The sequence below is a fragment of the Canis lupus genome, chromosome 15 (genome assembly GCF_048164855.1).
Source record: "Canis lupus baileyi chromosome 15, mCanLup2.hap1, whole genome shotgun sequence".
NCBI lineage: Eukaryota > Metazoa > Chordata > Mammalia > Carnivora > Canidae > Canis > Canis lupus.
In genome coordinates, this window is record NC_132852.1 from 49640065 (window position 1) to 49663544 (window position 23480).

Sequence of the window (23480 nt, forward strand, 5' to 3'; positions counted from 1 at the left end):
AGGAAGAAAGCCAAGTTAAAGTACAAGCCAGTGATCTTCATTTGTGAAGGTGAACATCAATGTTGGAGTGGAAAAACATTTCATTTTGAATGTGGGATCTGGGTGGTACTACTACTACTACTACTAATTGAATGTTTGATTTTTAATAAATTATTTAACCTGGAACATAGATTTGCTATTTCTAAAAGAAGGAGCTGAACAAGATAAGTCACTTTTTAGGAAAAGTCACTTCTTAAACAAAAACAAACACATGGTTCCAATAATAAAAAATATCTGAAGGGACCTACTATAATTTTCCACTAATCAAAGGTTTCCCTCAAGAATATTTATTTCAAAAATCCTTCTACGGTTAGCAAACTGGATGTGCAGCCAAGAAAATGATAGTAAAAAGATTTTGCCAAATTAAGGAAATAACTAATCTTAAGCAAAAAAAAAAAAAAAAAAAAAGTTTTCATGTAGGCATAAGAAATGGAAGCCGCATTTCTGTCAAACTTCTGGCAACTGTCCTTCCCATGATAGGTTTCAGATATAACAATTTTTAATAATCTAACTGAAACAAACCAACACTAAAAGTTTAAATACAAATATATAATAAATATAGACATGGTATCTGTAAGATATATAGGTGAGTGACACCTGAGTTATTTGTTCTTAAAGGTCAGGGACCCTGTTTTGCTCTACGTATCTAAAGAATAAATAAATATACATGCCTTTTCCAGTCTAAGCATATCTTAAAGTGGCAGGTATCATAGAAACAGTAGGTACTCTCCGTTAATGAAGCACTTCACCAACAGCTCCCCTGGTAAGATACCATGATATTCATTGCAGGGTACAAAGTTGAACCTACTTCAATAGTTCAACCCAAGTACAAATGATTTATAATTAGGGGTGGGGGAGGCAGATATTGCCTAGGTATTAAATTGCTTCATATTAGACACAGTTAAAATATACATAGTTTTCCAGAATTTCACTTTCTGTCATTTCTAATTATTACTGAAAGTCCCAAATGATCTGGCTATAATTATATAACTATTCTGTTTTGAGACTTAGCACATTCAGCTTCCTGAGATATCTCCCTAATATTTATAGGACATGAGAGTATTCTAACTCTTAACAATTTTAAATCTTTTGGTGCATTAAAACTAAAATTTCTCATCAGAGACTTAAAAGTAACCTAATAATAAGCTTATTCATAAGTCACCATTTAAATATCAAACAAGTATGCACAGACAAAAACAGAAAATCTGAAATAACAAACTCTCCCAACCTCCCAGAAAATATGACAATGATTCAGGACCTACAAGTTGGTAACTTCATTCTTAGAATTTCTGGGGAAAAAAAGTATTTTATGTTCTATAGTTGAGTATATTTTAAAAGGAAAACCCACAGAATAAGACCATAATTTAATGCCACATTTTTTTCATAAAGTATCTAGTTTAGATGAAGATTTCAAATGACTAACATGAGGACAACTATACTCACAAATCAGTAATTATTCATGACCACTGTGGCGTTTTCACAATATATACTGGTTTGAAATATTTGGGTTAAAATTATTCTTTTTGTGCTAATGGACAATATGGTAACTGTGAAATCAGAAGAACGGATAACTTACTGAAGATAGTCATGTAGTAAGTCAAATAAAAGTATACAATGAAGATAGCTAAGAACTATCATCCCCCAAAGGCACCCTTCTTCCTAACATATCAAGTCCATACTATGTTGCCTTGCTGTCAGAGTTCCCCAAGTTCTCATCCATTCTATTTATACATGAAGCACCTCCCATTACTGAAGGCAGTTTTATTGCTTCTTAATGAAATGACATACTAATTCCTGTCTTCACATCTTTATTCAGGAGTTCCCATCAGTATAAAAGGTCTCTCTTTTCCCCACTAACCCAAATCCAAGATACCACAGTACAGATCAATTCCTACTTCAATGAAGCCTTCCCAACAATTATAGCCTCATCTGATAATCTCTCAGATTCCAGTTATCATACAGTTACCACTCTCATACATAATATTATTTCTTCAACTACACTGCAAAATTCCTGGAAATAGTATCCATATTTTATAGTTCTTTTATATTAACCACATGGCCTAGTTCATTGTTGGGCAAACAAGAACCCAAATATTCACTGTAATTGGTTTAATATTTTATTTTTGAATGTTTAGGATATTTAGGGGAACTTTAACTCTTAATGTTGTTACTGGTCATGAAATACACTACTAGTCATTAAAATGCCACATTTCTAAATGATTAAAGCAAAACAAAACAAAATTACACTCTAACATGCTGTCGTGAATGGAAGATTAAAAAAGCAGTATCAGGAACTCAATACTTAAGTGTTTCACAAGTGAGTATCACATTAGAAGGAGAAGACTGAAAAATGTCACTCTGAATTACCTACTAACTACCATAATCAAATGAACAAATATCATGAATCCCACTGAAAGATGAACCAATAGATTGGTGCTATCATATTTATATAAAGTAACTTCACTTTATCAACTGTAAACTTCACTGTATCAAAAGCCACAAACCATATTCCCTTAACCCATCTACTTGTCTTGAAAATGAAATGTGGTTGATCACAAAAAGAACAGAGTCAAAGAACTCTGATGGATCTCTCCAAATTCACCTATCAATCTTACTAAAAACAAGAGAACAAACAACCTGCTGGTAACAGCACATTATTACAGTAAGACTGTGCCATGCCATATCTTAAAGGCCATGACAAGGGATAACAAATAATTTTATGAGTTATGTAACATTGTGAGGGACTATTCTATTCTACTTGAGAATCAGAAGAGAGAGAAATTCTCTTTTACTAGTCATCTATTTCTAAAGCCCAAATTAAATAAATTTGAAAAAAAAATAAAATTAACAAGAAGGATTTCTTTAGATACAGAAGTCACTTGATCTAATAAATGTTATATGGGACCTTAAAACCCAAAAGTTCTGAAACCTTCAAGGGTAGCAGTACAAAACCAGAAGTATTCTGGTATCACTCTTAAAGAACCTAACATTTTCCATAGAAATAAAAACATGACAGACCAAAAGGGAAAGTATCTTTCCTTAAACAACTGCTTTTTCACAGAAAGTATACACGTTATCTGTGAAACATTAATAAACAGAGTTCTCAAATATTAAGTACTTTATTAACATATAGCCCAGTTTACGTGTGTGTGTGTGTGTTTGCGCATGTGTATCAGTCAGATACACTTATACTTTTGTATAAGTAATTGCCAAAAGTAGTCAAAGAGTGGCTTTGTCCCTCATGCTCTCACTAAGTACCATCTCAAAAAAATTTTTTTGAATCAGTTTACTTTTAGAATGTATAATCAGAATTTGTACCATGGTGTTGGACTTTCCAGCACCATGATTTCAGAGCCCATTTTTTTCTTTTTCTTTGTGCATTTATATTCCATATGAAAGTATGGTAACTACCCTGTTAAATAAAATGCTTCCAGGTTATAATTAGGTATAATACTCCACCATCCTTATAAAGCTCAATATTACAAGGCATCCATCCAATTAAAAATTTTTTAGATGATGATAAGGACTTTTTTTTCCCCATAGAAATTTCCAAGAATAATAAGTACTCTCTGTTATTCAAAAATTCCCTTCCTTCCCACCCAACAACCTGAAGGCATGAGTTATTCACAAATTCTCAAAGGCTATAAATGAACCTACCTGCTATAGGGATCCCTCCCAGACCTGTGTTGTGCTGTGGCGGGAGATTCAAGTCCAAGAAATTACTATTTGAGGTGGGGTTTGCTGTGTGGTTCAAGTGCATGATGCTATTGCGTGGAAAGGCCATCCAAGGATAGCGGGCTGCCTGGCCTGGAAAACTGAATGAATTATAAACTGCTCGGTGCTGCTGAAATTGAGGGAACCTCTGTGGCAAGACTGAAAAGGTACTATTGAGAGAGTTGGCATTTGTCGGTGCAGCAGGATGCAGGAATCCAGAGCCCGGACCTTTGGCGGTTGTAGTGTGTGAAGAGGAGTTCTGAAGAGATGTGGGCGAGAGGGAAGGCTGGTCTTGGACTGACAGTTCCTTTTCAATCAGGTCTGCTAAGGCTTTTCGAGTGACATCAAAGGGGTCAAAACCCAAGTCATCCTCTGGTTGTTTAGAAGAACCAAAGCCAAATGCTGCTTGCCAGTCTGTAGAGGATGATACTGGGATTGTTTCTGTTGGGAACACAATTGGTAATAAATTGAAAATACGCAGTTCACTTGTACACTTCAGGAAAGTTATACTAGTGAAAGTTAAACACATCGTATTACAAGATAAAGGCAAATATATCCAAAGGCTGTATGCCTTCTTAGCACATTATCATATTATAAAAGGTCTCATATACTTCTACCAATGATTGCATTCTTAAGTTACCAATAAAAAATGAATGATACAGATTTTGGTAATTGAAGAAAACAAAATACTTGAAACCCAAATTATACCTTCAGCTATTCACAACCAAAACATGGAAGAAGTCATTTCAATGAAATAAGGTATTACATGATTGTAAGAGAATTCAATTAGTAAAGTCTATTTTTAGACTTTATCAAAATGTATTTATCAAAGGCAAAGTCTAAGTGATTTTGAATATTTGCTTTATATACTACCAGGAAAAAAATAAAGTAACTTAATGAAAAAAATATCTACTTAAACTTTATGTATTTTTTAAAATTGTCTGCTCCACTGATAATAGGTGTTATATTTTCAATGTTAATTCTATGCCATCCTTCACATCAATAAGAAAACTTATAATGAATAAAAATGAAAATGGCTCAAAAATGTCAAAATGTAACTTTCAATATTAAGTAACATACCTCTTTGTCGGCTGGAGAAAAAAAATCTTAAATTTAACTATATAAACACAAATAAGGTTAAAAATGTAAGCCCTTAATAATTCCTAGAGGAATAAGCATTTTATTATCAGAAAAATGATCTAACCCGTGATTTCTAGAGAAATCTGTCAACACAGTAAGTCCTAGGTCACACAATTTACTTATTATCCTATTCCAATGTAGTTTAAATGTTTACAACTTTATGAAAAAGGGAGTAGAGGTGGCTTAAAGGAGTAAAAACACATCCTGCAAGGTCTCATTTCAACCTGAGTGAAATTATTAACATGCAGTTAGTATCGTTGTATACCTGATGTGAAGAGACTCTGTGGCTCTGGTGCTGTAGGCCAGTCACTAGATGTCTGTGGGGAGCTGGGGAAAGGAGGAAGCCCACTTGGGATCGGGTTGGGATGGCGAAAATTATCTGAGAATAACGACTGTGACTCAGTTACTGCCCCTTCAAAAGGAGACCGTGCACTGTGATTGGATGAACTGATGGGGATGACTGGATTGGATTTTGATAAACCAGGTGGTGGTGAAGGCGTATCACTGTTAGATATCTAAATAAAATAGGAAAAGAAAAGAATAATCAATACAAGTTTATACACTTTAATAAGTCACCATTAAAAAGGCCTGCAATGAAAGGTATTAGAACAGTGGTTTCAAAGTGGGGTGCTTAAAGACTTTTTTACAAGAACATGAATTTTCAAAAAATCCATCAAGTACATATGTACTCTTTTCTAAAACTGACCCTCCTTGAAAAGACTAAGCCAGCCTCCTCTCCTTTCAGAAGCTATCTTCTCTCACTTTACAAAAAGAATATCACTCACTCTTTGGGATCTAACTATAGTGTTTTGACCAAGAGCAAAAACTTTCTGGGAGCAACAGAAATAATATTAGAAATATTCAGACAGGTGATGAGAATGACTCATGACTAGATTCTGACCATATCAAAACAATGAATAAAAATTCAGAAGAAAGAAAGATCGGGGGCGGGAGGGGGGGTCGCCAGGATGGTGCAGTCACTTAAGCATCTGACTCTTGGTTTTGGCTCAGGTTATGATCTCAGGGTACTTAGATTGAGCCCTGTAGCAGGCTCTGTGCTCACCGAGGAGTCTGTTTAAGTTTCTCCCTCCCCTCTTCTCCTCTCCACTGTGCCTTTACTCTTTCTCTCAAATAAATAAATCCTTCTAAAAAATTTTAAAAAGAAGAAAGAAAATTGGCATTTAAAGCCTTGTGTCAGGAAAAAAAATATTGTTTCCAATTCAAAATACATGTCTATTTTTGAGAGAAGTACATGCCTGTCAAGAATTAACTATATTGTATTAAGATAAAATCCTGTGATGGCAGTAGAAATAGAAGAATGAGTTCAAGAAGAACATGGAATGATGTAAAATTTGAATGTTAAAAGAAAGCATGCAGTTTTTTTTTAAATGAATGATTTCTGATACCTAAATCTCTTACTTATTAAAAAGCAATATAGTGCTTTTATTTAAAAAATCAATATTTACCAATATCCTAAAAATTACATCCTTTACAACTATTTTTAACTTACTATAAAAAGAATCTTTAATACTAGCCTAAAATATACAAGGGATGTACAGATTTTCAAATTCTTTTATGGAACCTATGAGCAGAAATTCTGGAAAAGCAGTGCATTTTAGATCTCGAAATTTCTCATAAACATTGTGGGGAACTGGCCATTCTTTATGGAACAGATTAGAACTACATATTTTTTGTACCAATATAAGAAGGTGTACAGAAACTTATGCAGTGAAAAACTAGCAACTGGACAAGATGTTACAAAGCAGGATACAAGATCAGGACTTTACTCAGTATCAATGTGGATACAACTCTGCACTGAACTATTTGGTTTATTATCTCAAAGCCCATAGTCATTTGGGGAAAGGGAAAACTGTTGGGGCAAGAACATTGTGAGAAACAAAATTAAGGTTGACAAAAGGCAACATGGGGAGCATACAGCAGAGAAACAACTCTTAAAATCAAGACTGAAGAAGGCATTCAGTATTTAAAGTATTTTCCACTATCCAGAAAATTTACTTGCATAGAATGCCTTGTTTCAGGGAATGGAAGATAAATGAAATGATATAGAATCAAAATCTTACCTGCTGGGAATTATCACCATTCCCTATACTGAGAGAATCTGAAGGTTTGTCAATGGGGCTGTAAAAAAACAAAAAACAAAAAACACATCCAATAAAATCAGAGTAAAATAATTCTTACACACACACACACACAAACCCAAAAGCCAGAATAAATAGACATTTTATCATCCTAATATTTGTTGATGCACTGTGATGTAAAGATACTGGCTGAGATGTTGAGTATACAAAGAAATATAAGATCAAATCCCTACCCATGAACAACTTACAATTCTAATTAGATTCTCCAAAAACAATGGGTGAAACAATAACTTATAAAACAAAAAAGGTACTGCTTAAAATGAGTACTACTATAGTAGGTCAAAAATTTAATTCATTATTTCGTTTTGTGCACATGTTAAACACATTCCCCATTTAAATTCTTGAAATAATACTCCCTTATTTTTCCAGGTGTTTAACAGAAAGCATAAAAGTCACTCAAATGTTCTCCACATTTTCTTAAGAGCAATAAATTTCCTTTACTACTTCAATATTCTACTTACAACTCTAGAGAAGGCATATGTGTATAAATGCACACACACAAAACAGAAACTGTTGTGCAATCTACCCTTAAACAAAGACAAAAACCTGACTTCCATAGAGAAAATGCAGTACGATAGTAAAGTACAGTAAAGACTATACTATTTACAGTCACAGAATTGCTGACTTAAAAACAAAACAAAATGTTCACAAGCATTCTAACAGTGACCTAGTGAGGCATTTCCATAACTAACTTTATTTAACCTAGCACATGGATAAAAGGTTAAGTATTAGTACCCAAATACTAATACTGATTCTGATATAGTAGTATAGAAAAAACAAAATAAGATTCCAAATTTTGCAAAATTATTTTACTGGCTAGACATACATACTAAGTTACTAAGTTACCCTGACAGACAGACAACTTACTGACTGGTACCACGTTTAATTGCTCTAGAAAAATTTAACAAGAGCTAGTACCCAATCAGAATACCAAGTATATCTTCTGCATAAACATTACCAGATGCTCTTGACTCTTGACAGATAGGTCTGGAATTTTCTAAATAGCATCTTTAGTTATTATTTTTACGTAGCAGCAATAAATCAATTCATTTTAAGTGAAATGGGTATTAGAAATCCTTTTAAGATTACAGCTTTGAACCCACTAAGTTTGGAGACACTTGGGAAAATGAGATAGGTACACACCCACAAATACCAACCAGTGTCAATTACTAAACGAATTGTTTAAACCATAAATATCAGAGGTCTTTAAAAGAAAGTTAAGTCACCAAAGTCACTATAAGTGAGGCAATTAAACATTTCCTAAGAGAGTTCAAATTTAAAGAAATCCTTAAAAAGATTTACATATTAAGAAAGGGAAGGGAAAAAGGAGGAAAGAACATTAAAGGAAGAGCAAGTGCATCACGCAGGCATCAAAAGGTCATAGACGGGTTTGGGAGAAAGTTAATTAATTAGTTAAGTAATTAGTTTAGCTAACAGAGGATTTTGACAACAGTGGAAGGTAAGGATAAAGGGTAGACATCAGAGACCAAGAGAAATCGTTGAGCATAGAAATGATATAAACAAAGCAGTGTTGGAAAGATTAATTTGGTGGTGGCACCATCAATAGACTGAAACAGTACAGATGAGATGAATTTGTAATATTTTCTAAATTTTTTTTATTGTGGTAGGCTTAATATAAAATCTACTGGCTTAACCATTTGTATAAGTGCACAGTTCAGTGCTATTAAATACATTCCAGATTGTTGTACAACAACCATTACTACCATTTATCCCCATCTCTTTTCATTTTATAAAACTGAAAATTCTATACCACTAACCTCCCCATTTTCTCCCTCCCTCCCTGTCATTATAATTTTGGCTGCTCTAAATACCTCATGTAAGTGGAATCTTAAGAGTTCTTTTCCTTCCTTTTTAATACTGAATAACGTTACTTTGCATTTATATCACATTTTGCTTGTCTATGCACACCTGGACATAGACACTTGGACTGCTTCCATGTTTAAGCTACTGTGAGCTCAGACATAAGTGCACAAATACCTCTTCAAGATATGCTTTCAATTCTTTTTGCTGTATATACCCAGGAGTGGGACTGATAGATCATATGGTAATTGTTTTTAATTTTTGAGGAGCCTCCATGCTGTTTTCCCAGTGGCTATGCCATTTTTTATGCCCACCTATAGAGCACAAGGGTTCTAATTTTTCCACATGCCTTCCTACGCTTTATTGCGTTCTGCTTCTTTCTTATGGTTCTGTTTCTTTCCCTCTCTTCTTTAGATGTTTCAAGTTTTTATTTACAGTCTAGTTAGTTAAAATATAGTATAGTGTTAGTTTCAGTAGAATTTGTGATACTGTTTTCTGCTTTTTTGATAGTAGCCATACTAATGGGTGCAAGGAAGTATCTCATTATAATTTTGATTTGCATTTTCCTAATGATTAGTGATGTTCAGCATCTTTTCATGTGTTCAATGACCATTCATCTATCTTCCTTGCAAAAATGTCTATTACAGTCCTTTTCCTATTTTTGAGTTGGGATATTTGATTTTGTTGTTGAGCTTTAGGAGTTTTCTATACATTATGGTTATTAACCCTTTCTCAGATACATGATTTGCAAATGTTTTCTCCCATTCTGTGGGTTGCCTTTTTACTCTGGACAGAGTCTTCAGAGTCACAAAATTTTAAAATTTTCATTAAGTCCAAAGGGTCTATTTTTTCTTTTGTTACCTGTGCTTCTGGTGTCCTATCCAAGAAATCACTGCCAAATTCAATGTTGTAAAGCTTTAGTCATGTATTTTCTTTAAATGGTTTTGTTGTGTCAAAGAATTTCAATCTAAAATAGAACCGGAGAATATAAGATGGAGAATCTCACACATGTACCCCGGGATGATAAACCTAAGGACTAAAAGACTGAGTCCTGTGAATGTCTGATTTACAGAAAGTGGATAGTGTTCAAGCTTTCTTGCATTGGGGGATGATCAGAGGTTGTACTATATCGACCTTGGCAAGTTTTGCCAGAGTAACGAATGCAAATTGGATTGATCTCACAAATGGGATGACTTGAGCTTTGCTCAGGTGACTGGGATGATTTTGTTTGCAATGGAACATTTTCAAGGCTGGTTTCCTCTGTTTTTGACTTCTGCAGACTCTAACTGAACTTTCCCCCCTTTCCATTCCCATAATGGAACAACCCATAAATACAATCTACCAAAAACCTTTAATGGACTTGCCTGTAGCATGCTATAGTTTGCTTCTTCCAAACTGTAGTTCCTCTATTATTCCTGAATAAACTTATCTTCTTGAGCTTGCCTAAGTTTCTCATTTTATTTATGGTCAATAATTGTTTTAGGTCTTATATTTAGGTCATTGCTCCATTTTAAATTTTTGAGTATGGCGTTAGGTAAGGGTCCAACTTCATTCTTTTGCATGTAGATACCGTTTTCCCAGCACCATTTGTTGAAGACTGTTCTTTCCCCCTCAGAATGGTCTTGGTACCCTTGTTAAAAATCATTTGACCTTGTATTTGACAGTTTATTTTTGGGTTCTCTTTTCTATTCTACTGGACTATATATATATATCTGTCTTCATGCCAATCCCACACTGTTTACATTATTGCAGATTTACAGTTATGTTTTAAAATTACTAACTGTGGGTCCTCCAGTTCTATTCTTTTTTCAAGATTATTTTGGCCATCTGGGGCCCTCTGAGATTCCATGTGAATATTAGGATGGGTTTTTCTATCTGCAAGAAACAAACAAACAGACAATACATCACATCACTGGGGCACCTGGGTGGCGCAGTTGGTTAAATGGCCAACTCTTGGTTTCAGCTCAGGTCATGACCTCAGTGTGGTCAGATCAAGCCCCAAGTTGGGCTCTATGCTCAGCATGGAGTCTGCTTGAGATTCTCTCCCTCTCTCAACCTCTGCCCTTTCTGCTTATTCTCTCTCTAAAGTAAGAAAATAGATCTTAAAAAAAAAGGGGGGGGGGACACCTGGGTGGCTCAGTGGTTGAGTGTTTGCCTTTGGCTCAGGTCAGGATCCCGAGCTCCTGGAATGGAGCCTGCTTCTCCAAGTCTCTGCTTCTGTCTCTCTCATGAATAAATAAAAATCTTAAAAAAAAAAAATCACTGGGATGTTGATATGTAATGCATTGAATGTGTTCCAGTTTTGGGTAAAAGTGACCTTTTAATAATATTGTCTTCCAATCCATGTATATGGGATGCGTTTTCATTCATTTATGGGTCTTTAATTTCTCTCAGCAATGTTTTGCAGTTTCCTTGCAGTTTTGTATAAATCTTAAGCTTCCTTGCTTAGGAATTCCTAAGTATTTTATTTTTCTGGATGATGTAGTAAATAGAATTGTTTTTGTAATTTCCTTTTCAACTGTTCATGCTCACATACAGAACTAGAACTCATTTCTGTGTGTTGACTTTGTACCCTGTACTGAATTCATTTATTAGTTCTAACTTTATTTTGTGAGTGGGATTCCTAGAACTTTCTACATATAAGACATACTATCTACAAAAAAAAGATAATTTTACTTTTTCTATTTCTATTTAGCTGTCTCTTCTTTTTCTTGGCTGACTGCTATCGCTGGAACATCCAATAATGTGTTGAAGTGATAAAAGTGGGCATTTGCCTTGTTGCTCATCATACAGGAAAAACTTTCACTTTGACCACTAAGTATGACGTTCACTGTGAATTTTTCACATACAGTCTTTATCACGTTGAGGTAGTCTCCTTCCTAGGTTAATTGTTTTTGTCATGAAAAGGTGCTGAATTTTGTCAAATGCTTTTTCTGCATCAGTTGAGGTATCATGTGATTTCTATCCTACATTCTGTTGATAGGACACATTAAATTGCTAATATTTTTATGTTAAACCATCTTTGCAATCCAGGAATATATCCCCACCTTATCATGGTTTATAACCCTCTTAATTGTGCTAGATTTTGTTTGATTGTATTTTGTTGAGGACTTTTGCATCAGAATAAATGAGAGGTATTGGTCTGTAGTGTTCTTATACTGTCTTTGGCATTGGAACCAGCCTAATGCTGGCCTCATGGAATGCTGGCCTTTTAGAATGACTTCCAATTTTTGGGAAAAGTTTAAGAATGACCAGTATTAGTTCCTCTTTAAATGTCTGGCAGAACTCACCAGTGAAACCATTAGGCCCAGGGCTTTTTTCTTTGTTGGAAAATTTTTGATTCGTGATTTGATCACTTTAGTAATTATAGGTCTGTTCATATTTCCTATTTCTTCACAATACACTTTTGGTAGGTTCTATGTTTCTAGGGCCTTGTCCATGTCATCTAGGTTAGCCCAGGTGTTGGCATACAATTGCTCATGGTACTTTCTTATAATTCTTTTTCTCTAGAATCTGCAGTAATATCTCCACTTTCATTTCTGATTTTAGTAATTTGAGCCTTTTCTGTTTTTCCATAGTCTACACCTAACTAAAGGTTTGTCAATTTTGTTGATCTTCTCAAAGAACCAACTTTTTTTTTTAGTTTCACTGGTTTTCTCTACTGTTTTTCTATTCTGTTTCATCTTTCTCTGCTTTAATCTTTACTTCCTTCTGCAAGCTTTAGGTCTTTTTTTTGTGTTATTTACAAAAAAAATCTTTCTATTTCCTTAAGTTGTAAAGTAACATTGTTGACTTTGGGTCGTTCTTGGTTTTAAATGTAGACATTTATAGCTATAAAGGTCCCCCTTCACACCACCTTTGTTATTTCACGTAAGTTCTGATGCTTTTTCATTCATTTCTAAGTATTTTCCAACTTCCCTTGTGATTTTTCTTCAATCCATTAGTTGTTTAAAAGTGTTAATCTCCACAATTTTTTGAATTTTCCTGATTTCCTTTTGTTAATGATTTCTAACGTTATACCACCTTGGTCAGAAACAGTATTTGGTATGGTATCTATCTTTTTAAATCTGAGACTTAATTTGTGGCCTAACATATTATCTCATCCTGGAAAACATCCAGGTGCATTTGAGAATGATGTGTATTCTGTTGTTGGAGAGAGTGTTATGTATGTGTCTGTCAAATCCAACTGGGTTATTATGTTGTTCAAATTCTCTCCTTATTAGGGCACCTGAGTGGCTCAGTCAGTTAGGCATCTGCCTTCAGCTCAGGTCATGATCTCAGGGTTCCTGGATTGAGCCCTGCATCAGGCTCCCTGCTCAGCATGGAATCAGCTTCTCCCTCTCCCTCTGCCCCTCCCCACCACTCGTATGCTCATGCACATGCTCCCTCTAAAATATATTAATTTAAAAATCTTTTAAAAAAATTTCTCTGAAATACTACTCTGCCATCAAAAAATGAACTATTGCCATTTGCAATGACATGAATAGAACTAGAGGATATTATGCTACATGAAATAAGTCAATCAGAGAAAGACAATTATATCATTCATATGTGAAATTTAAGAAACAAAAGAGGATTACAGGGGAAGAGCAAAAAATAAAACTTGATGACATCAGAGAGGGGGACAAACCATAAGGGACTCTTAATCATAGTTAACAAACAGGGTTGCTGGGGGTGGGGGGGTGGGGGAATGGAGTAACTGGATGATGGGCATTAAGGAAGACATGTGATGTAGTCAGCACGGAATTTTATAAGACTGATCAATCACTGACCCCTACCTCTGAAACTAATAATGCATTATATTAATTGAATTTAAATTAAAAAAAAAAACACAGTAGATAAGTGGTGGCCAGGGGCTGGGGTGGGGTGGGTTAGAAATAGCTAAAGGTTGGTAAAAGGGTATAAACTTTCAGTTATAAAATGCATAGGACTTGAGGATCTCTGTTGTATAATTAAATACTCTGTTGTATAATTAAAATTTGCTAAGAGTGTGGAACTTAAATATTTTCACCCCCCCCCCAAAAAAAGGTAAATATGCGAGGTGAGAAATGACACAAAATAAAGAGGTAACGTGCTGTAGTGGGAAAAAATTCTCTTTACTGATCTTCTATGTGGTTATTATATCCATTACTGTGAGTGGGGGTACTGAAGTCTTCAACTTTTATTGTAGAACTATTTCTCCTTTCAATTCTGTCATTTTTTTCCTTCATATATTTTGATGGTCTGTCATTAGGTACATAAATGTTTAAACTGTTCTATCTTCTTGGTGTATTAATATACAATGTCTCTCTTGATGTAAAGTCTATTTTCTCTGACATTAGAATAGCCAGCCACCCATGATCTCTTTTGTGTACTATTTTCAGGGATTTTCTTTTCCCATTCTTTCATTTTCAACCTGTTTGGGTCTCTTACAGTTAGATTATGTATTTATCCATTCTACCGAACTGTCTTTTGATTAGAGTTGAATCCATTTATATTTAGTTACTGATAAGGAAGTAGTGATTATGCCCTTTATGCCATTTATCTACATGCCTTAAACCCCCCTCCCCTAATTTCCTGCCTTCCTGTCCTCTTTTGTGTTTAGCTGATATTTTTCTAGTGAAATGCTTAAATTCCTTTCTCATTTCCTTTGTGTGTACCTTAGAACTATTTTCCTCATTATCAGATATTAAATTATATTTAACATCCTTGTTATAATACTCTAAATTTATATCAACTTAATTTCAATAACATACAAAACCTCTGCTCCTTTACACCCAACTCCTTTTAGCTTTTACACTAATATACCGAACCTTAAATATGGTCTCTTTAATCACGTAGGAAACAGAAAGTACAGTCACAAGCCATAGTTACAATCACACTAGCTTTTATATTTGCCCATTTATCTACCTTTACTAGTGTTCTTTCATTTCACCTTGCAGGACTCCCTTGAGCATTTCCTGCATGGCAGGTCTAGAGATCAGGAACTCCCTCAGCTTTTGTTAATCTGGGAATGTCTTATTTTCTCTCTCACTACTTAATGACAGTTTTGCTGGATAGAGAATTCTTGGTTGACAGTTTTGTCTCTTAGCACTCAGAACATATCAGACCACTGTCTATTGGCCTCCAAAATTTCTCATGAGAAATATACCCATAATCTTTACTGAGGATTCCTTGTATATGATGATTCACATCTGCTGTTTTCAAGATTCTGTGTCTTTTTTTAAAAGATTTTATTTATTTATTCATGAGAGACAGAGACAGAGAGAGACAGAGAGAAAGGCAGAGACACAGGCAGAGGGAGAAGCAGGTTCCATGCAGAAGAGCCTGATGCAGGACTTGACCCTGGAACTCCAGGATCATGCCCTGGGCCAAGGCAGGTGCTAAACCGCTGAGCCACCCAGGGATCCCAGTGTCCTTGGTTTGTTCAATAAAATTTTGATTTGACTTTATTTCTTATTATGAAGTTTTGATTTGATTATAGTGTGTCTCAATGTTTGTCTCTTTGAGTTAAATTAGAGTTCCTCAAGGTTCTCGGATGTTTATATTCATTTCTCTCATCAAATGTGGGAAGCTTTCTGCCATTATTTTTTTCAAATATTCTCTTTGCATCTTTCTCTTCTCCTTCTAGAAATCTGACAATGCATGCATATTGCTGGTCTGCTTGATGGTGTTCCACTGCACCTTTAGGCTCTGTTCATTTTTCTTCCATCTCTTCTCTTTGTGTTCCTCAAACTCATTAATTTCCATGGTCTTTTCCTCAAGTACACAGATTTTCTTCCATCTAATCAAATCTGCCTTTGAATCCTCCAGTGAATTTTTAAGTTACTGTACTTTTCAGATCCAGAATTTCTTTTTGGCTTCCTACTTTATCAATGATTCCTTTTGTTCATACATTTTTTTTCTTACTTTCTCCACATCTTCCTTTAGTTCTTTAGCAATCTTTAAGAGAGTTGTTTTAAAAGTCTTTGTCTAATATACCTGCCATTGGGTCTTTTTCAGGGACAGTTTCTGTTGATCATTCTTTTCTTTTGAATGGGCCATATTGTTTCTTTTATATGCACTATGGTTTTGTTTTGTTTTGTTTTGTTTTTTTGAAGATTTTATTCATGAGAGACACAAAGAGAGAGAGGCAGAGTCATAGGCAGAGGGAGCAGCAGGCTCTTGTGGGGATCCTGTAGTGGGACTTAATCCCAGGACCCCGGGGTCACGACCTGAGCCAAAGGCAGACACTGAACCACTAAGCCACCCAGGTGCCCCTACACTATGATTTTTTTCCTGAACACTGGCCATTTGAGTCTAGTAATGTAGTACCTCTAGAAACTGGATTTGCCCCCTTCTTCACTGTTTGCTTTTTTGTTGTTGTTATTTTATTTTGCAAGCTGTCTCTGTGCCAAAGATCAGCCCTAGGTATAAATTTAACATCTTCTCAGGTGTCTTCTGAGCTTTTCTTCGGCTATGCACAGACACTAAGTTTCCTCATATATGCAGCTGTTTTTGAATGTCCTCGTCTTTAATATCCAGCACCCAAAAGGAGAAAAAAGAAAAGCTGAATGGGGAAAAGAGGGGAAAGAATCCTGGCAACAACGGCTGCCTGCTCTTTTGTGTGCACCTCTGTGATCAAAAGCAGTAATCAGCAATTAGAGCAAATATCCTCAATATATGAAAGATAGGGTCTTTTCGCCTACCGTGGCTCCTGTCAGCTATGTGCAAGCTGCTCCAGGAGTATGTGCACAGCTGCCTGCCACGTGGCTTGGGGGCAGAGGATAGATAAGCTGCTACCACCTAAAAGCTGAAATTGACCAAAATCCACCCAAGTCTTTCCAGAGAATTTATAAGCCTTCAACAGATTTCAGAGTTCCAAATTAGTTACATCAGACAGAGGCTGCCAGTTCAGTAGCTGTCCAGGTGGGGAGACGGATTCCTGGTGCTACCTACTCCTACTCCACCATCGGCCCCAAACTCACACTACTCTTATGACAATAAAGACCTAGAAGTGGAGGAAACAGAAATAATGGAAACAAAAGGATGAAAGCAAGACATTATAAGAGGAGAACTGCAGTATCTTTATCTCAGTTCAGGTTCTCAGCCACCACCATTAAAGAGCACTAAAGAATAATTTTCAATATAGGTGAGGTTAGTCTTGCTAACATCAAGGGCAATATATGAAAATACTGCATTCAGAATAAATCTTGGTAATGTTTCTGGATTACAACTAATTAGAACATATCATCTAGTCCATCTTGCCAAACGCAGTTTCATAACTAATGATACATAGCACTTGATGCGTTACCTCAGAAAGATTTACCAAAGATGCTTAAAAATTTCTAGATCAGTGTCATGAAACCAAAGAGCTACTAAAAAAGAAAACCAGGATTGGGGCAAGGTTATGTTCCACTACGTTTTTTTTTTTTTAATTTTTTTTTATTGTTTTATGTTCCACTCAGTTTTTAACGTATTTTTCAACTTATCTTAAAATTAACTATTCACGAAATAAAGGAAAAACTTTAAGAATAAAGATACAACTAAAATTTGTTTTTATTTCCTATGTGGGCTGCAAAAAGTCAATTATAGTTAAACCTGCCATTGTAAGTGTAGCCTGATCAGTGCAAAAGAAGAAAATACAGAGGGGAGAATCCCTGCAAATGTATGTGCAAGCTCAAGAGAAAGAAAAAATATATTTACAAACTCCAATTGCAATAAATGTGAATTCCTTGGATCTCTACTAACTGGACAGGTAACAGTTATCCCAAGGCTACCACTAGGAAGTTAAGAGTTCTCACAACTTCCCTAGCACTGGGTATTGAACTTCCTTCCTCATCAAGCTGTGTTTCCTTAAGCTATAGTCGTATTAAATACTTGTTTTACATTCAAAATCCACCAACCCATTATCACGCCAAGAAGGTTAGGAAAGAAAATAAACTTTTAATAAATACCACATTTAATAGGGAAGACAGACATCTGTTCCATGAAATGTACTATTCTCTGGTCAAGAACTGCAAAGTCCTCATAATATCAGATGAAAGACTAGGTACAGTAAGATAAACTGCACAGGGCTTTTTTAATTTAAAAACAAGCAAACAAAAAGTCTACAGGTTTTCCTTAGTTTTTTTTTTCCCCTAGGTCAGCACAAAGTTTATTAGCCACTTCTGTTCAGAAAGATGCCTTTCTGAACAGATCTACTCCTCTAACATAACCAGACAGGAAACACCAAAATGCACAGGGGCCCCACTTTCGTTTGCGTCTTTATACTAGAAGTATATCCTAGAGCAATGGTAGTTGTCTCCTGGGGTTCCCTGGGAATGGCTCTGGAATAGGCTCCAGCTTCAGTTCTGGGCCCAGGTTTGGCTGTGGCATTCTTTGTGCCACCATGCCTAGTGTGGGGTCCAGTGCTGGCCCCAGATCCAGTCCTACCTCTAACTCCAGGCCTAGCTCTGGTCCTCATGCTATCCTGGGCTCTAGCTTTAGATGAATCCAATTCTAGCTTCAGGTTAAGCTCCAGTGGTTTTGCAGCTCATCCACCTGTCTACTTTATCCTGGTGGTAGGACTCAAAAGTCTCATTCCAGGGGATTTAGGGGTAAAGGAAGTATAGCATATTCTCAGTACGCTCTCCCTCATTAAGCAGTTGGTAGTGCTGGATGAGTTGGGTCAGCGGGAGTGACTACAGTACCTCTCTGCTCTTGGGTGGCCAGAGTAGATGACCTTATCACTCTCCTGATATTCCACCCTGGAGCAGGTAATGTCCCTTTCCAATGTTTCACTGAAATGTAGTAGAAAGGTACCAGACATGGGTCGTCTTCTTCGGCAGCTAGTGGTCCTGGCTCTAGCTCAGAGAGCCCACGATGTGGCCATCATTCCAGATTCTTCAGGAGGTCATGTACCAGTTCAGGGTTTTGTACAACCATGTCCAGAACAGTAACTTGCATGGGGGGCGCAGGGGGGCTCTCCTGCTTAATAAAGTCAGCCCAGGACAACAACGTACCCTCAATCCTCTAGTTCTGCCCAAACAGCTTGTCCCTCAGCATGCTCAGCTGCTCCAGGAGATGGTCTCGGGCAGTACAAGGGAACTGCCAAATGAGAGCAGGGCCCAGCAAGCGCCAGGAGGGCTTTGGGCAAGGGGCTGGAAAAGAACTGCTGATTTTGAGGATTTGAGCTGAGCAGACTGAACCAGAGAACCATGGCCCAAGCATATGAGTAGGTTTCTGTTACAAATAATCACACAAATGTATCTGTTTTTAGCTCCTGCTTCAGGCCCTGGTAGGTATATCCAACCGTAAAGCTGGTAGTATGCAGTTCCTCTGTCTCCCTCAGCAGCCCCTACTGCTGCCCTTTCTGGAACCAACTGAATGTTGCTCCACAAGAGTCGAGTAGCCAAAATAACACATTAAACTCTTACTCTTCCCCTTCTCAGGGGCCAAAGTTTTCTGGTTTGAAGTAAAAATGTTGAACTCCTGGAGACCTTGTAATGAGGAGGATTCCCATCAATGGGAACTCCTGTAGTCAGTGACCCACTACCTTCCTGGAATCCCATCAGCAGCCGTGGAGGATACTAAACTTCCTCCCACTCCTGAAGATGAAGGGCTGATGGGGAGTTGGGGCACACAAAGCTGGGTTTCTACCACAAAGGCTTTGTGAAACAGACACTATAGCAACTCTGTGAACAGGACCTTCCGCCGGTTCACCTCTGTTCAGAGTCATCCTGATAGTTAACCAGGTGACCCAGTCCCTTCAGCTCTTCCAGCAGCTAATACAGGTGAAACAACAGCTTTGCTCCAGCCATGAACACTTCTCCAGCTGTTCCATCTGTGGTCCAAATGGGCTCCAATGCAGGCATTTCACTGCTGGACTTTCCTCTAACTCTGGCTGTAGCTTGAGTAGGGCAGGTAATTGGCTTGACGGTGCTTTAAAGGTATCCAACACCTCCTTTTTCCTTTTGTCCAATTCACGGAGTTCCCTCCAGAAGCTGCTAATGTCTGGTCTGATGGGATCTAAAGAGGACATCCTCACTGGGGCTGATATTCTATCAGAAACAGAAGACACTTTTGTGGTCTTTCATTTGGCTGATGGATTTCATCAGCTTGTCCAACTTAGCCCTTAATTCCAGGTTCCAGGATTCAGTCTCCTGCTGCTGGCTCTCCACAGGTGCTTTGAGGTCTGCCTTTCCTTGCTCCGACTGAGCCCTCTAAGCCTGAATCAGAATTAAAGAGATTAAACATCATTTCAGCCAACTGGGTAGGGCCTTGAGGAAAGGCCTGACTGTCCCAATAGAATTCTCACAAGTTCTGCTGTAGCAACAAGTGCTTAGCGTCCTGGCTGCAGCAGCAGGCATACTGAATTCATTTGGTCCAAGAACTGAAGGAATGGCATGTAAGCCTTGGAATCACCATTGCCCAGTAATAATGCTGGAGAGAAAGAGAGATCAAAACACCGCAAATCTATAAATACCACACAACTGACTGAGAAGCACTGGATTCAAGAGGAACTAAGCAGTTCTATAAAGTGAGTCTCCTAACACAATGAAGATCTTTCCAGAAGGCAATGCTGTGTGTGTAAATGTTGGCAAATGAAAATTTGTAAACATGTAACATCTTCATATAAATAATCTGAGGTTTTTTTTTTTTTAAGTTCCAGTCCTTAATAGTTCAGAAATGTATGGTGAGATTATAGATTTCTCAGGAGTAAAGATTTTTAACTAACTCAAAGGTTGGAATCCAGTGCTATGGGTGCTTAAAAAAATATGTATGTGTATATTTATTATTTTGAAATATAGAGTATATATCCAGAATCTGTTTCTGGAGATGCTGATTCATTTCATCTAAACTGCAACATTTGGTATCTGATGATAACTACACTAGAGGAATCAAAGAAGAGTACTGTTACTAGATTTTAGAGCTAGAAAGAATCATTAATATCAAATTCAAATAGTTTTACAGATAAAGAAACCACAATTCACAACTATTTGCAAGTAGGCAGTTTGACACAGTTACACTTCTAACTTGCCCCAAAGACATTGCTGGAATTTGACTTCCTTTCTACTTGGTAGTGATGCCAATCAAATTCCTGAAAATAGTCTCTTGGTGACTTTTTAAAATTTGCAACATAAGATAAGTAGTTACATAGAAGAAGGATCAAAGAAAAGACCATTTTCCAGATTGGGAGTGCGACAGAAAAAATACTGGGAAGGTCTACTTCTCATGTTCATCACATTGAAAAGACAAAGTCTCCGATTGTGCTAATTATGGTTGCATTTCGGAAAGAAGGTATAACATAATGGACATTTCCAAATTTCACTGTCATGCTACTATATATACAAAGACATATGCACATTGCTCCTAAATTAAATATTCCATATTCATTTAGAAGACCTCATTTTAGTTTTTCATGCTTGCCTGTCTTAAATAACTGAGATAAACATTTGCTACTGCAAAGGACAAATTTACGTTACAGACAGATAGCTTACCTTTACAGAGTTTATTTGATATAGGCCTCAAATATAGATGAACATTTCAAGTATTACTTTAGTACTAAAATATATGGCACAATGTGCTATTAACATGCTAAGAAAAAAATGGGTCAATAATCTGGACTGACTATAGTTTGACAAATATGCTTTTAATTCAAATTTTCTCAGTAACTCTAGGATCTACTGCTCATGAGTGAAAATAAATGTTGTGATTACTAGTAATAAAAAAATTCAGTTATTCTTAATATTAAAGTTGAAAGATAAACATCCACCATCCTAAATATATAGGCTGTGGCCAGCTTTCAAAAACAGCAAGTAAATCTGTCTCCATCTATTCATTTTAATTTTGTATCACAGTAATAAAGGTTGATGTTTTAAAAGATACTGTATCCTTAAGTTGAATTTAAACATATCATTGCTTATTTGAGGTGTCTTCTAAGAAATAAGGGCACTTTATCCATCCCCCCACACTCATTACACGCCATCCTCTGGAAAAAAATACCAGTGGCTTTCTTTTTTGAAAATATTCTACTCAGGTGGAACAAGACACCAGAATTCACTTACTAGTTTTCCAGTATGTATGTCTACAAGTGCAGTAACTTTATATTTCCAAATACACACTGGGAATAAAAATTCTTAAAAGAAATAAGAAAAAAGACCATGAGAACAAAGGTCAGAAAAATCTTATAGCTCCCTAATTTTAATATATTCAATTTTAGCAAATCTAACTAATTCATCTACTTAGTTTACGAGTAAGTAGCCCTGAGTTTCATGCAAAACAAAAACAAAAACAAAAGGTAGAGAATTGCAAATCATTAACTATTATAAAAGAAGGAATGCCTTTCTGAGGATCCATTTTACAAAAAAAAAAAAAAAAAAAATGTAGGCGACCTCTCATGGCCCTTGTCCATAGTTTGAGAATAACTGCTGAAATCACCTAAGTATCAGCACACACCAGTGGGTCCTCTATCCAGAAAAATGTATACATGCACACAAAATTTAATAAAATTTCAGAAGAGTTCACAGATGTACTGAAGCCTATTCGTGATTTAACAAGCTCTACCTTAGATTATTTTCAAGAGTCTCTGGACCACACCTTTTCTAAATTGTACCTATGATGTCAGGGTAGGAGAACAAAATTCACGCAGTGACCGCTCCCATTAAACTGAACAAATAAGGACTCTGATTATGCCTGCAGTCTGATTTGATTTTTAATAAAGATAGTCATGTTTTGAAAACGACATGCATTTTCTTTTGATGTAATAAAAACTGACAAAGTCCTATAGTCATTTTCCTTTCACCATTTCTTTAGAGCTTATCCTCTACTGCCACCAAACTGTGGTTTACGAAACCTTTTGCTTTAAACACCATTAATTCCTTGAATGTACAGTATATCCAATTTATCCTGAGATAATAAGTCTTACAAATGTGAGATCTTCACGGTCAAATTATGCATTAATTGTGACATAATCTCCTTTAAGTCAATTAGTTTGACTCACGTTAGAGTTTTTGATTCATGTCAGTCTCCTTTAAGAGTTTTACCTCTTCTAGACTGAGCAGTGGCAGAGTGGGAGAATGAGCCTGGGCTTAAAAGTGGCAGCAACTTTGGTCAGGATCTAGTCTATCACTTATCTGTGAATTATTTAAACTCAGATTTGCCAGTCCCAGTTTTCCCTGCCAGTAGTAAGGTAACAATGGTATCTACCACACAGGACAACTGAAACTGAAAGGACACAAAGACACCAACCCTCTTCTTACCTAAGTCTGAAGGTGAACATCCCCACTCCTTCAATGGTGGCTTGTCTAAGCCACAATATTAAATCATAACTACTTACCTTGAGTGATCTATATACCCAATAATCTGCTCTCCAAATTCTTTATGTAGGCCTACTTACTGTCCCTGGGCACGGCAGTCTATGTAGTTACTATTCCTTTCGCAGTTTTCAGTTGGGACACAATGTCACAATCTAAATGAAGGTATTTCAAAGCCCCATACTTAAAAGACCAAGTCTTTAAGCATCACTACTGCATGGCTTCCTTATTCCCCATTCTCATCATTTGTATTCATCATCTCAAAGTAACTGATTAATATAGAAAAGTAGCACGTCTATACTCCATCTGACTAATATACTCTGGAATGCATCATAATTGGAGCGCTGACACA

General features: G+C 36.4%; 1 protein-coding gene and 1 pseudogene across 7 annotated transcripts in view; both read right to left on the reverse strand.

Annotated features, from left to right (window-relative positions):
* Nucleotides 1–23480, reverse strand: part of CNOT4 (CCR4-NOT transcription complex subunit 4) — a 136928-nt gene that overhangs the window by 27361 nt on the left and 86087 nt on the right. For all 7 annotated transcript variants that reach the window (XM_072777336.1, XM_072777334.1, XM_072777335.1 and 4 more), the window contains 3 exons: nucleotides 6975–7032; nucleotides 5159–5408; nucleotides 3697–4194 (listed from right to left, as the gene is read on the reverse strand). In XM_072777336.1, the coding sequence (XP_072633437.1) occupies nucleotides 3697–4194; nucleotides 5159–5408; nucleotides 6975–7032 (806 nt within the window). The remainder of the gene's footprint in view (nucleotides 1–3696; nucleotides 4195–5158; nucleotides 5409–6974; nucleotides 7033–23480) is intronic.
* Nucleotides 11579–21801, reverse strand: LOC140605370 (signal transducer and activator of transcription 2 pseudogene; annotated as a pseudogene).